General features: G+C 48.0%; 1 protein-coding gene across 2 annotated transcripts; it reads left to right on the top strand.

Moving 5' to 3' along the window:
- Nucleotides 1-2,090: 2,090 nt before the first annotated feature.
- Nucleotides 2,091-13,900, top strand: DHODH (dihydroorotate dehydrogenase (quinone)). 2 transcript variants are annotated; one of them, XM_066348763.1, is made up of 9 exons: nt 2,091-2,139; nt 3,755-3,967; nt 5,819-6,018; nt 7,801-7,883; nt 10,244-10,431; nt 11,384-11,497; nt 12,523-12,676; nt 12,853-13,012; nt 13,518-13,900. In XM_066348763.1, exons 1-9 carry the CDS (start codon nt 2,119-2,121, stop codon nt 13,570-13,572), a joined length of 1,188 nt encoding a protein of 395 aa, XP_066204860.1. In that variant the 5' UTR covers nt 2,091-2,118; the 3' UTR covers nt 13,573-13,900. The 2 variants fall into 2 exon arrangements, with proteins under 2 accessions (XP_066204860.1, XP_066204859.1); XM_066348762.1 differs by lacking the exons at nt 12,853-13,012; nt 13,518-13,900 and having other exon boundaries at nt 11,384-11,488; nt 12,523-12,750.
- The last annotated feature ends 441 nt before the right edge of the window (nt 13,901-14,341 follow it).

Below are 14,341 nucleotides of genomic sequence, written 5' to 3'. Positions count from 1 at the left end.
GTGTCTACACAACAGGATATGCCTTCAGCTTTATAATAGATCTTTATTTGCTAAACTTAAACAGTAAGGGAATAGAGAATGATGAATATCTAAGTCAGTGTCGCTAAAATTTGAGTAATATATTATTTTTCTTTTTAAAGCAAGCCATGAATTTAAATTAATTATTCTATTGTTTCTTAAATACATTTACTCTATTCTAAATTTCTTATATAACTCTATTTTCAATCTCTTACATAACTCTATCCTAAATCTTTATATAACTGTAAAAATGCAGAGAATAAATATTTAATGAAAGAATGAATACAAACTAAATACAAACAAAACAGAAAACCAGTGAAATTCAAACTTGCTGAATTAAATAGTCACTTGTCAGATACACATGGTTCTGGCAGACAACCACACAAGTTCTTTTGAATTTGTCACAGTAGGGAAGAATCAATTCTCTCATCATTGTTCTTTAACTTGCTGAAAAACCTGTTCATACATGTCATTTGATCTTCAGCTGTAGCACAGCTATCATTTATGTTTTTAGCTAGTTCTCTTTCTTGGTTCAAAAACAGGTCATAAATACAAATACACATGGGCACTGAAATCACCTGGCAGGTTTCAGGGTTCAGCTGGTTATCCTAAGGATGCTTACAATTACTCTTTAAAATCACTATGGATGCGGGCACCAAAATTAAAAATTTTCTGGAACGTAGAGTCCAATACACCCTTCTGTCAAAAAAAAAAATACTGCAGTAATCAGATGAAAGATTAATATGGTATAGTACCTACATGTAAAAGTTTAGTCTAGGGAAGAAAAGACATAACTGTATTTAATAAAGACATAATAAGTGTAGTTAACAAAGAAAGTGTTACTAGAGAGGAACAGCTTAAATCTCTGAAGGTTCAGCTGGGGATATTATTTCCAACACTTGAATGGCCATATTTAGACAGATGAAATGGGGATGTTGACAGAGGAGTCAATATGAGTAAATGCATAGAAGTGAGAAAGTGGAAGGTATTTATAAAGAGAAATAATTTTCTGTGTGTGTCTGTGTGTGGGATGTGTACTTGAGAGAGAGTGCTGAGAACTGAAACTACAAAACTGCAATGTTTCAAATGCTAGGGAAAAGACAGCAATTTATTATTATTACTATGTTTTTAATTTTTATTTTTTTTGAGAGAGAGAAGCAGACAGAGACAGAGATGAGAAGCATCAACTCATAGTTGTGGCACTTGAGTTGCTCATTGATTGCTTTCACATATGTGCCTTGACCAAGAGGACTCCAGCTGCACCAATGACCCCTTCCTTGCTCAAGCCAGAGACATTGGGCTCAAGCCAGTGACCTTTAGGCTCAAGCCAGCGATCATGAAGTCATGCCTATGATGCCTCGCTCAGCTGGCGACCCAGTGCTGCTACAGCCGTTGGAGCCCCACCCTTGGTCCTCAGCGTCCCAGGTCTAGGCTCTCTCCACTGGGACACCGCCTGGTCAGGAGAGTAAAAAAAAAAAAAAAAAGAAAAAAAAAAAGAGACTGCAATTTATATGGAAGATTTCTAGGCAGAGGAGTCCTGCAAGCCCATGTTGCAATGAAATGGTTTGAGTGTAGGATATTTTCAATTACAAAGTCTTAATTTCCCAACACCCTCATAAACTTACGTACACACACACACACACACACACGCGTTTTAGACATGTTTAAGTGAAACCTTAAGTTGAATCTTCTTTGAAGTCTACACAGGTATTTATAGTATTGTAATTCATTTCAACCTTTTTTACAGTACTTGATACATACTTTCTCAGTACAGGTTTCAGAGCACAAGCACATCAATAAAACGCTTAACTCAATAAACCATCTGACCGCGACCTCCGCGACGCCCAGGGCGCACGCAGGAAGCCCGGCAGGTGGCCCGGCGGAAAAGGCGTGGCCTCCCCGAATGCGCGCGCGCGCGCGCGCCCGTCAGCGTTTGACCAGACCTCTGGGGCGGAGCGCGGCCTTCTCCGCCCAGATGCGCCAGCCCCACCCCTCTTCACGGCGATTGGTGAGTTGGCAGCTCCGGGGCGGGGATTAGAGATCTCCCGTCATCTTCTCCAATGGAAGTAAGGCAGAGGCGGGCCCAGTCGCAGAAGGATCATGGCATGGAGACAGCTGAAAGTGAGTTTAGAAACTGGGTCTCTCGCGTGGACGAGGGGAAGTCGGAGAGAGCAGAGCTAGGGGAGAAAGTAGGGGTAGTCGGGGCGAGGTGTGGACGGGAGGCCGCTCCGAGAGCGTCGGCCCTCTGGCACGCTTGTGTGTCTCTGCAGAGGCTCCTGCATGTGCATTTGTGCATATGTACTTGGTCAGTGTGTGTAAACGGCACGTGTATGTCTGGGTAGATGCCAAACGCACTGAGCTTGGCACGGGGGATTTCAGTGAATACATGACCGCCTAGCAGTGTGTGCAGCATCCGACGAGGAATGAAATTACAAGGCATGGTCCCAACACTTAGAGATAAAATGTTAGGGCGGGGGCTCTTTGTAACGGTGCTGATATTTGTTGATTGACATTAAGGGATGTTCGTACAACCTGGAGACTAGAAGTAAGACAACAAATACGTGATCTATATGAACAGCTAGGAGAGATCCTTAAAGGCAAATGTGTTCACTTCTTGCTTAAGGAACAAAACTGAAATCCTATTCTGGCCAAGATCTCTTCCTGTCCTCCCAACTTATTTTTAAGCCATATTTTTGCTCCTCAAGCCTTTCCCCTTCTTCCATTCGTTGGGTGCATCTCATTCTCCTCTGCTACGAGAGCGCCTTTCCACTGTTTTCCTTCCCCCACTACCTTCTGCTTAACTATTTGACCTTTGAATATTAGCATCACTTCCTCAAGGAAGCCTTTCTCTACCTCTGAGATTAGTTGAGGTCCTTCCTTTATACCTTTTTTCTTAATAGCAATTGTGCAGTTATATATTTGCATGATCATTGACTTCTGTCTCCTCCTGAGGTTGTACTCCCCATGAAGGTAGGGACTTGACTGATTAGCCCACTTATGAGTGGTCAACTACTATTTGATGAATGATTATATTAATGAATGAATGACTCAGCATCTGGCAGTGATAATAAAAAGTATTGCCAACCATTTTGAGCTAGGAGAGTGGTTTTTGACCTAGTAAGACCTGAAGCTCCTTTTTTAAAAAACCTTTTGCAACACCCTTTATTATCCTGAAATGGAGTTTATATACAATGAATTCTTTCTATGTATAATTTTTAAAAGTCAACATAATGTCCTAACCGGAATATAAAGGAGAAATGAAAGTAATTTAAGATAATATGTATTTCAATGTGTAAATATTAGGGTATGACTCACCTAGATAGTGAGATAGTCAAGTGTTTAAGCCTCTACTTAGAAACTCTAACCTGACCTGTGGTGGTGCAGTGGATAAAGTTTCCACCTGGAATGTTGACATTGTAGATCACTACCCCGAGGTTTGATTGCAGGCTGGTCATCTTGTCATGACTTGAGCGGGAGATTGTTCATGCAATTCCCAAACCCAGAGGTCCTCAGGGCCAGATGAGTGTGTGTTAGCAGAAGTGTAGATACAGCTTCCGACGATAGAGAGCAATGTGTGAGCAAGACTAGAAATGAAGGAGATCGGTGTTAGCAGAAGGCTAGGGGCACTGCTTCACGTGGAATGTCATTATGAATTCTGTGTGAGGAGGTTTAAAGGGCTCAGAGAAGGTGCTGCGGCCTGGCTTTGAGAGCCAACGGCCTTATTTTCCCCCCCCAGAAGCGGGCCCAGGATGCCCTGGTCATCCTGGGGGGCGGAGGACTTCTCTTTGCCTCCTATCTGACGGCCACAGGGGATGAGCATTTCTACGCTGAACACTTGATGCCAACTCTACAAGGGCTGCTGGACCCCGAGTCAGCGCACAGGCTGGCTATTCGTGTCACCTCCCTGGGGCTCCTTCCTCGGGCCACATTTCAAGACTCCGACATGCTGGTAGGTGCTCTTGGGAGACCTTGTGCAATACAAGGTAAAGGTCAGTATTCCCTAATTTACATGCTGGGGTCGAGCCTTTTGAAAAGCAGAGTCCCAAGTAAGCCCCAATAAAAAACTGTCATCCTCATGTACAGGTCAGGAAACTGAGGCATGGAGTAGTTATGTGACTTATCCAAAGTCACTTAGCCACAGCTACAAAGTGGATGAGCCAGGATTCAAACCCATGGAAGATGCTTTGCTTAGGTCAGGTAGCTCAGTCTTCACCTCAGTGAAATATGGAATCATGCCAGAGTCATTAAACATCTAATGTGACATAGGCATGTCTAGCCACGCCCTTGGAGGAAGGCATACAAACACCTGTCCCAGGTTATTCAGTCCTGCATTAACACATGGGCCCCACCATGTGCCTGTTACTGTTCTGGGGTTATTGCAGCAAACAAAACAGAAGGATCCACATCCTTCTAGAAGCTGCATCTTCATGTAAGCCCTGACAGTTCTCATCTGAGGGACTTCTTACCAAATGGGGGACATCAGAATGATGTGAACACGAAGACAAACAAGAAGCCCTCTTTGGGGAAGGGTCGCTGTTATAAATCCGAGTGGCTCTTCTGTGCATTTTCCCTTTTTGTCTTAGAATCCCTCTCACTTTCCCATCCGGCAGTTTGGGGCAGAGGTGGCATTTCGCCTGACTTATATATACTTAAAGGCACTGTAGAATGAGAGAGTTCTTTTCTTTAAGCTTTTTCATCTCCAACTGCTAGTTTGAGAGTCCTGGAACCCAGTGTAGCAGGAGTGAGTAAAGAGGGGGATACAGAGCTGAGTGGATTTGGAAGGAAGTGAGGTTATGGCTGGGAGAGGTACAAAGCTATGTCCTGTAAACACCGCTGATATGGAGAACAAGTGTGGCCTGTGAGCTATGGTCCTAAACACCGCCGTGTGGGTCCCCACCTTCAGCAATTCATTCAGAAGGTGGTCCAGACTCCTTAACTGACAACCAGGACTCTTTGATCATCTCACCCCAATTTAACGTCCCAGTGTCAGCTCTCTATCATTTCCTGGATCCCATGGTTCTCAGTCCTGGCTGTGTGCTGAAATCACCTGGGGCGTGTTAGAAAATACGGGTGCTCTGGCCTCATGCCAGAGCCATTTCACCATAATCGCTGGGAGTGAGGGCTGCAAGCTCCCGGGGAGTCCTGTCATGCAGCCATGGTTGAAAGCCGCTATCCTTGAGGAACAATCTGGAATCCACCCTGTGTCTGACCGGGAAGAACCTGTTTCCAGCCACAGCCTGGGCCTGGAGCCCAGCAATCATTTCTGCCCAGCCGAGCACTTTCCTCCCGCTGGTGCCCACTGCGGTCTTGGGGTCATCATTGGGGCTTGGGGGTCAGCCTGGCCGGGGCAAGACACAACTGGGGCTAACTTTCTGGGCTAATTCAAGGACTTTTCTGCTTGACACTGTTTCAGAACAGCACTAGGTAGGGGCTGAGACCAACGCGTCACCAACGATAGCGGATAGGAAGGGATGACTATAACCATACATAGAAAAGACAGTGTCCATATCTGGCTCAGCCCATGACAGAAATGCTTTTCCTCCCCTGCCTTGGTGATGCAGAGGATAAAGCCTAACTGTCTTCAGCCCCAGCAGGCCTCAGAGTCACCGGGGAGCACTGTCACAAATAGATTCGCTCAGGGCTCCTTCTGCCTCACCATCCCCCAAAGACTCTACTCCTTAGTCCGGAGAGGGGATGTTTAACGAGCTCCCCAGGGAATTCTGATGTAGGTGCTGGGGACCGCACCTTGGGGAACACTGGTGTCGCCTGTGTGCCTTTGACTTTGTCTCCCTCTCTCTAGGAAGTGAGAGTCCTGGGCCGTAAGTTCCGAAACCCCGTAGGAATGGCTGCAGGCTTTGACAAGCATGCGGAGGCCGTGGACGGACTTTACCAGATGGGCTTTGGTTTTGTTGAGGTGGGCAGTGTTACCCCGAAACCTCAGGAAGGAAACCCCAGGCCTAGAGTCTTCCGCCTCCCTGAGGACCAGGCCGTCATTAACCGGTAGGTGAGCGGCCCCGAGGTGACAGGGATGCCTTCTTCCAGCAGGGCGCTCAGGATGTTTTCTGTCTTATGATGTGGACATTATTCTGTCATTTGGAATGTTCAAGAACCATGTGGAGCACCTGCTGTGTGCCAGGCATAGGAGCAGGTTTTAGAATTTCCATTTAACACGTATACACCTGAGGCTCAGAACGACAAAACTTAGCTACAACCACAAGATCATAAGCAGGAGAGCTTGGGTATGGATTTAGGCTTATCTGACTTAAGTTTGTGCTTTTTCCACATTGTTACTCCATTGCCCTTGCCCAGTCCTGTCTAGTAGAAATATAATGCAGCCCTGGCCGGGTAGTGCAGTTGGTTAGAGCATCATCTCAATGCACCAAGGTTGAGGGTTCAATCCCGGGTCAGGGCACATGGAAGACTCAACCAATGAATGCATAAATAAGTGGAATGCAAACCCCATATGTGATTTAAAATATTCTAGTAGCTATGATAAAATAGTAAAAAGAAATAGATGAAATGAGTTTCAGTAATACATTCTATTTTCTTTCTGGTAATTTTTACTGTTATTTAATTAAATACTTGTGCTCGGTAGCACACGTGGCTGTGGCTGTTGTGTGGGCAGCTCAGCCCTAGCTTTTAGGAAACTGGAAAACTTAGTAATCGACATACCCAGCTGCTCTTAGTGAGGGGGCCTCCTGGAGTGTGTGAAGTCCCGGGCAGTTCTCACTACAGCAAGCCCAGAAAGGGAGGTGCTTACTTTTTGGCCACACAATTTTGAAGAGCCTCATGGGGGAGATTTTGATAAGCATCTTTGGGGCCACGAGTGGCTTTCTGGGAGACTGACTTCTGGGAAGTTGATTCAGCTGCCACTTCCCGCTTTATTGTTGTTTCAGGGAAATTGCCCAGCATTAAAGATCAAGTTATTGATCTTTGTGCTGCACTGCAGAGTCGATATCTTCAGAACATCCAGATCCCTGCGGGTACTGGGATGGCAGTGCCTGGCGGGTCCTGTAGGTGAGAAGTGGCTGAGGGGGCAGTCTGTGCCCTGGAGCACTGTGTGCTCAGCTCTGGCTCTGTGTGGCACAGAGTGGGTGCTCAGTACACTTGCCGAATGAATGGATGAATTCATTCTTTTAGTCAGCCAGTGCATGTGCCACTGCCACTGTATCCATTAGGTGTTTTCAGCTGCAAGTAACCAAGTAGCTTAAACAATAGGTGCCTGTTACTATTATCCACTCAGAACAGGTGTAGTAGGTGGTTCCAGGGATAGGTGAGCAGCAGGGCAATGTCAGGACTCTGGTCCAGCTTCCCGGGGCCTTCCCTTGTGTTTAGATGGGAGCTTTATTCAGGGAGGAGAGGAAGCATTTGATGTGGGCCAGGAAGAGGCGATGGTTTGAATAGGCAGAAAGGATGGGGAAATGGAGCTGCAGGAGGGTTCCGGGAGGCGCAGGAGGCTCCGCTGGGCGGAGCGGGTGCAGAGGGAAGGAGGGTGGGGGCTGGGCCCACACAGGTCTGGGGCAGCTCTGCAGCCAAGTCTGGGCTGTATCCAGCGCTAGTTGGCTGGGTGGCTTGTTTACAAATTTTAATCTTTCCCTTCATGTTTGATCATGTTTTGACAACTTCCCTAGAGGTGTTTGGGCCTAGAAAGTCTTAGGAATTGACTCATTTTTTTTTCTTTTCTGTTTTTAAAAGTCATACAGTTGGCCATGGAGCCATGTCTCCAGTCTTTGCCTTCTGGCTGAGGGCTCTGACCTTGTCCGTGCGCCTTGTGTGTTGCAGATACGGATTTAACAGTCACGGGCTCTCAGCGGTGGAGCACCGGCTACGGGCCAGACAGCAGACGCAGGCCAGGCTCACAGCAGGTGAGGCGGGGCTGCAGTAGAGGGGCTTTCTTCACTTGTTGGAAGGAAACATGAGGGAGAAACATCAGAACATTCCTATGACATAAACATGACTGAGCAATAGAAAATAAAATACCCTACAGAACGCAGGGCTCCTCTCCTAGAGGAATTTTCCTGCTTCCACCACAGTTTCCAAGATTTTAACAGAATTTCGCAATTTAGCAAAGCCGCGTTTAGTTTCTGCCTCATTCTGTAACCCGTGTTGTATCTGACAGGGGTCCGCCTGGAAGTGAGCAGAGCAGAGTGGCTCCTCTGTGATCACCTAGGTGGCTAAGGTGTGGGCTGGGTTCGAGCACCATCCTTGTCCTGCCCTGCTGTCCTTTCCCCCACTCTGTAAACAATGCCCGTTAATCACAGAAGTGTTAGTAACCACAGAGAAGCAAAAAGAAGGAAACTGAAATGAAATTCTTCACTCAGGGTTAACTACTCTTGGCATCGGGAGTTTGGAAACACCATGTGTTTGAAGGCCACCTTCGGGGCGCTCCGCTTTGCTCCCCTCAGGACGCACGTAGTGGTCCTGGTGCTGTGCGGCCGGCCCTCACCACACCTTCCCAGGGGCTCTCTCGGGATGTTTGGGGCCCCGGCCTTTCTCCTCGTCGGGTCACTCCGGGGGCCCTTCCAGGACGTCTCAGTCTCCTTAGGGAGCCTGGAGGTGGAATGAGGTGAATCTGGGTTACGGGGTCATTTCAGGAACGAGGCTGAAAGGGCCACGGCTGTCAGCAGTCTCTGATCTGGGAAGTAGAAAGTGACCTTGTTTGGAAGTCCCTGGCTTTGGCAGAACCAGACGCTGCTACAGTACAGACCTTGTCACCTGGGGAACTGTGAAGGTCATAACATGACTTCCGTGGTTTGTGATACTCCCCTGCCTCCTTGCCTCCCTTTCTTTTTAATTGCCCACAGTGCTCTATACCAGCTTTCTCCCCCGTTCTCCCTTGTTCATCCTTCACCTCTACTCTGGTGCTAATATTTATTGGAGTGAAGCAAAATCCTACAGCTGAGCTCTGCACCCAGTGTCTTCCAGCAGCTAGCAGCCCGGAAGCAGCTTATTGCTAGCACCTTGCCAAGGAACATGAGCTGGCTAAGGCGGTGGTGCCCTCTGGGGATAGTCACTCAGTAATTTCTCTCTAACTCCCAAATCTTGTCAGTGTGGGCAGGCAACTAGTAATGAAAGATCCATTAGCTACGTGAAAGTGATACTCCTTCAGGCCAGTTTACTTGTCTGGACAAGAATGAGAGCTTACAAATGCCCTTGGCTTGATGGATGCTAGACTTTGAAAACTTGGGAACCGTGTTTATATAACCTTTGTCCAATGGTTAGACATTCCCCACCCAACACATGCAAAATGAGCTACACAACATTTACTTTCAAGCTGATGATCAAAGGGTGACCATTAGGGTATGAGAAGGTAGTTAGCAGACGAGATGTTGTTCTTTGATCCTCCTCGACTTAACACAGGTTTTCTGAGCTAACCTGACGTTTCAGGTCTTTTTCCAACCACCACATGGAAAAGCAGTCAGTACCACTGATACACCATTGACCTTTGCAGAGAAGAGGGGTTTTAGGAGAAAACGCCTTCATCTCATACAAAGCCTGTTACTGAAGTATATATTTCTGAAAGTCCAAAATGCAAGTCACGTGGTAATCCAAAGGCGTTTAAGTAAGGGGCTGTATTACTTGCTGTGCAAATCGAGACACGAGAGGGAGACGGGCCGGCTCCGATACTGTGCCCAGCCGCAGGAGTAATCACAGCTGCGGGGGTGCGTGGTCGCCCAGGTACACGGGGGCCCTCCTAGGAGAACTGAAATAATAAAACAATTATACCTCTACATTTTAGGCATTATAATTGAAAACATTTTCCAGTATTTTATACGGAGGCTTTACTTTTGGTTTTTCTTCACAACTGCACGCCCAGCCGTTTGACCCAGGTCCGGCGAGCAGCCCTTGAGAGCAAACGCTTGCCCCTTCTGACATGCCTGCTGAGTTCAGTCTGTTCTCAGGTGTATTGCATTTATGAGCCCAACTTTTTCTTTATCACTAGTATTTGCATTACAAATTTCCCCATTTTTCCATTAAGTTTTAAAAAAGAACAGGGGCACAATGCAGTATAAGCCCTTGGTGGTGGCCGGAACACGGCCACGCAGACAGAGGCAGTGAGCCGCTTCCTGGGCAGCAGGCAGCAGCACCCCGCAGTATTCCACAGTATTTGTAGCTGGTGCAGGAAGTTCTTGTTGGAGGCGAAAGGCCTATACGGCTGTTCATGGGCTACTCATGTCAAGGAAATGGTGTGTGGGAACAAAATTTTGACCAGCAGTATTTGCAGGTGGGCTGCCACTGGGGATAAACCTGGGGAAGAATAAGACCTCGGTGGACGCTGCCTTGGACTACACAGAAGGGGTTCGAGTCCTGGGCCCCTTGGCTGACTACCTAGTAGTGAACGTGTCCAGTCCCAACACCGCGGGGCTGCGGAGCCTTCAGGGAAAGGCTGAGCTGCGCCACCTGCTGACCAAGGTGGGAAATTACACTTCCAGGCCCCACTCCTCCAGCCCATCGTGTTCCTTCTCCAGGTCTGTTTCTTCTCCAGGGCGAAGCTTCAATGTCACTATCTAGGAGCTATCCTTAATACCTCGACATGTTAGGACCCCCTTGCTGTACCTGTAATCCTCTCTCATAACACGGATTATACTCAATAGTAATTAGTTTCTTAGTTATCTGTACCTTACATTAAACAATAAAGGCCCATGAGAGGGACCATGTCTCTCATTTACCGGGCTGTCCCTAGCACCTGTACATGAATGAATGAATTAATGACTGAATGAATGAGTGAATGAATGACTTATCACACAGCCTTGTCATCTCTTTTAGGAACAAAAGTCTAAGCTGTAATAACTTAGCCGACCCATGCCAGTGACATTAGGGACTCAATCTTGGGGTTCTCTAGGTTCAAGAGAATGGAATCAGATTCAGCTTGGTTGGGTATATTGCATAACTGAGGGCTGGGTTTTCCAAAAAGGAGACACTGCCCATGCTTTAGTTGAGGGGCCAGTTACCTATGGCTCACGAGCCAGATGTGGCTCTTTTGATGGCTGCATCTGGCTCGCAGACAAATCTTTAATTAAAAAAAGTAGTAACGTTAAAAATATAAAACATTCTCATGTATTACAATCCATTCATTTCCTACCACTCATGTTCATGGTTGCGGGTGGCTGGAGCCAATCACAGCTGTCCTCCGGGACAACACCAAATTTTTACCGGATAATGCGTAATGTACATGGGTTGTTGTATGGCTCTCACGAATTACATTTTAAAATATGTGGCGTTCATGGCTCTCTCAGCCAAAAAGGTTCCCAACCCCTGCTTTAGTTTGATAGCTGATGTGAAAATACACTGACCTGTGGCTGCAGATCCATTGCACCCTTGGTCTGTGGTCTCAGGGTCCCCATCTCTGGCTGCGTTGTGGTAGGTGCTGCAGGAGAGGGATGCCCTGCCGGGAGCACACAGGCCAGCCCTGCTGGTGAAGATCGCGCCTGACCTCACGGCCCAGGAGAAGGAGGACATCGCCAGTGTGGTGAGAGAGGTGAGAGTGGGGGGGGGCGGCCCCTCACTGCCGGCAGTGACCACTCGGCCAGCTGTGCTAGCCCAGGCAGCAGCCTCTCTGGTTTCTTTTGTGTGACACTGAGGGCTGGTTTGGTATCTTTCATGACTTAATTCGTCATATAATAAAAAGTGAATGCTTGAATAAGTGGTTGAATGAGTCTTTTTCTCGTGCCTCTTCCCTCCTCTTGCCCCCTCTTCATCCAGGAAGGGCTTTCAGGCTTGTGCTTGCATCCTTGGCCCGTCTTGGTCAGACTAGAGTACAGGCATACCTTGCTTTACTGCTGTTCACAGGTGTGCGTGTGTATGTGTGTTTTCCTCCATTGCTTTGAGAGAGTAAGGGAGAGAGAAGCATCGAGTTGTTCCACTTAGTTGTTCCATTTAGTTGTGCACTCATTGGTCGCTTCTCATATGTGACCTGACCAGGGATCAAACTCGTGACCTTGGTGCACGGGACAATGCTCTGTCCACTGAACAACCCAGCCAGGGCCACAGGTGATGTGTTTTATACAAACTGAAAGCAAGGCCCTTCACTAGTAAAGGATTATGACTCGCTTTATTGTGAGGGTTGCTTTTTTGTGGTGGTCTGGAACTGAACCTGCAATATGCCAAGGTATGCCTGTATTCTCTCTCTTCAGTCTATCACCAGGTCTCTGTTATCGGAGAGGAGTGGAAACAGACTGAGCCCAGCAGTCCTGGGTTCAAATCCTGGGTCCACCACTTACTACCTGGAGACTTTGGATGGGACACTCTAGAATGGGTTGTTAGAAGGATTATAACCCTGTCCTAGTAGAACTTTATGGGTAGTCACTATGTGATGGCAGTTCTTGTCATGTTGAGGTTCATTCAGACATGATTAAGAAGTATAGTGAGGTCTGGGATAGTTCTTGATTCTGGGGGCTGTAGGTGTGGGCACATGGCCTGGCTGCTGTCTCAGACCCCCAGGGAAACTCCTCTGAGTTTGACAGCACCATGACTGGATGGCTCGTTCTCTGTCTCATACTGCAGTTGGGCATAGATGGATTGATTGTCACGAACACCACAGTGAGTCGCCCAGCCGGCCTCCAGGGTGCCCTGCGTTCTGAAGCAGGAGGGCTAAGTGGGAAGCCTCTTCGAGACTTATCAACACAAACCATCCGGGAGATGTATGCACTGACCCAAGGCAAGGATTCGGTGTCCATGTCTTCAGCTTTGTGTGTGGCTCGGGGGCTGGGGTTGTGATCAGAATCGGTGTTCCCTGACCTGCTGCATTCAGCAGGCGGGTGAGGGCGAAAGCCACACTGCCCCTGGTTCTCACACCGTCTGCCCTTCATGGTGTTGCTGTGTGCTTCTCCGCAGGCAAGGTTCCTATCATTGGGGTCGGCGGCGTCAGCAGTGGGCAGGACGCACTGGAGAAGATCCGGGCGGGGGCCTCCCTGGTGCAGCTGTACACGGCCCTCACCTACCGGGGGCCGCCCGTGGTGGGCAGAGTCAAGCGGGAGCTGGAGGCTCTTTTGAAGTGAGTGGGGCCACAGGTGGCTTGAAACAGAAGCTAATATGTCAAATCAGAATGACTCAAATCAAGGGGATCCTGTTGCATTGGACTTACTCTTCAGGCAAAAAGAATTTGAGGGGTTTACTCCGAATGCAGGAAAAATTACTCTGTTGCTCCTTTGACAATGGACAAATAAGTGTCAAGGAATTCAAGATGAACTTCCAAGGCAATGGTGTGCACAGGCCTGAGGAGTTCTGGTGGCATTCCCATTAATTCAGTAACAATGGCTTCATGTCAAGGAGCTGTCAGTATTTAAGATCGACTGCCTTCCTCATCTGAAGACCCAGGGGTTCACGTCTCTAGATTCCTGGGTGAAGAGAGTGTAGGGGGCGCGAGGTGTGTGTTTGGGATTGAGAGAGAGAGAGGGAAGTGCAGTGGTGGAGCAGGTAGAGCCCAGATGAATGTGGGCTTCTGGTAAGAACAGGGTCCACCTTCAGTGGCTGAAATAGCTGTTTTCTCTTTTCTCCAGGGAGCAGGGTTTTAGCAGAGTCACAGATGCCATTGGAGCAGACCATCGGAGGTGAGGACGTTGGTGGTGGGAAGCCCGATCTGGAACCTTTCCATAGATCAGGCCAGCCTTTGTCGCTGGATCGAGAGAGGGAGGACTCGGTCTCGAGCCACATCCCACAGACAACAAGAGCCCTTTGTCTGAGGCCAGCGGACTGGAAAAGCCACTCGAGTGGGTCACCAAAATCAACACAAGGCTTTCTCCAGTCATTTGTCAGACCATGAACTGCACTTGGAATATCTTCTAGACTCAAATCCCAGGATCCTTTCACATCGCAAGGACATTAGATATCTGGGGAGGAGGGGGAATCGTGGAAAAAATAAAGCCCCTTGAAACCTGGATAACTCCCCGCTACTCTGGAAGGTCCGCCGGCTGCAGACACTGCAGGTCCCTCCGGCGCTGCTACCAGGTCCGCAGCAGGTTTCCCCAGAGCCCGGCTCTCTAACAGTCTAGCTTTAACTTTATTTATTTTAAGTGTTAATTTATTTTTTTAAATTTAAATTTAATTTTTTTTTTATTTTTAGCAAGAGAGACAGAGACAGAGAGAGGGACAGACAGACAGGAAGGGAGAGAGGTGAGAAGCATCAACTTTTCATGCAGCACCTTAGTTGTTCATTGATTGCTTACTCATATGTGCCTTGACCAGGGGCTACAGCTGAGTCAGTGACCACTTGTTCAAGCCAGTGACCTTGGGCTCAAGCCAGTGACCTTGGGCTCAAGCCAGTGATGTTTGGGCTCAAGCCAGCGGCCATGGGGTCATGTCTATGATCCTGTGTTCAAGCCGG

The sequence above is a fragment of the Saccopteryx leptura genome, chromosome 9, assembly GCF_036850995.1.
Source record: "Saccopteryx leptura isolate mSacLep1 chromosome 9, mSacLep1_pri_phased_curated, whole genome shotgun sequence".
Classification (NCBI taxonomy): domain Eukaryota; kingdom Metazoa; phylum Chordata; class Mammalia; order Chiroptera; family Emballonuridae; genus Saccopteryx; species Saccopteryx leptura.
The sequence above is the reverse complement of the archived record's forward strand: the minus strand, read 5'-3'. Positions and strand labels throughout refer to the sequence as shown.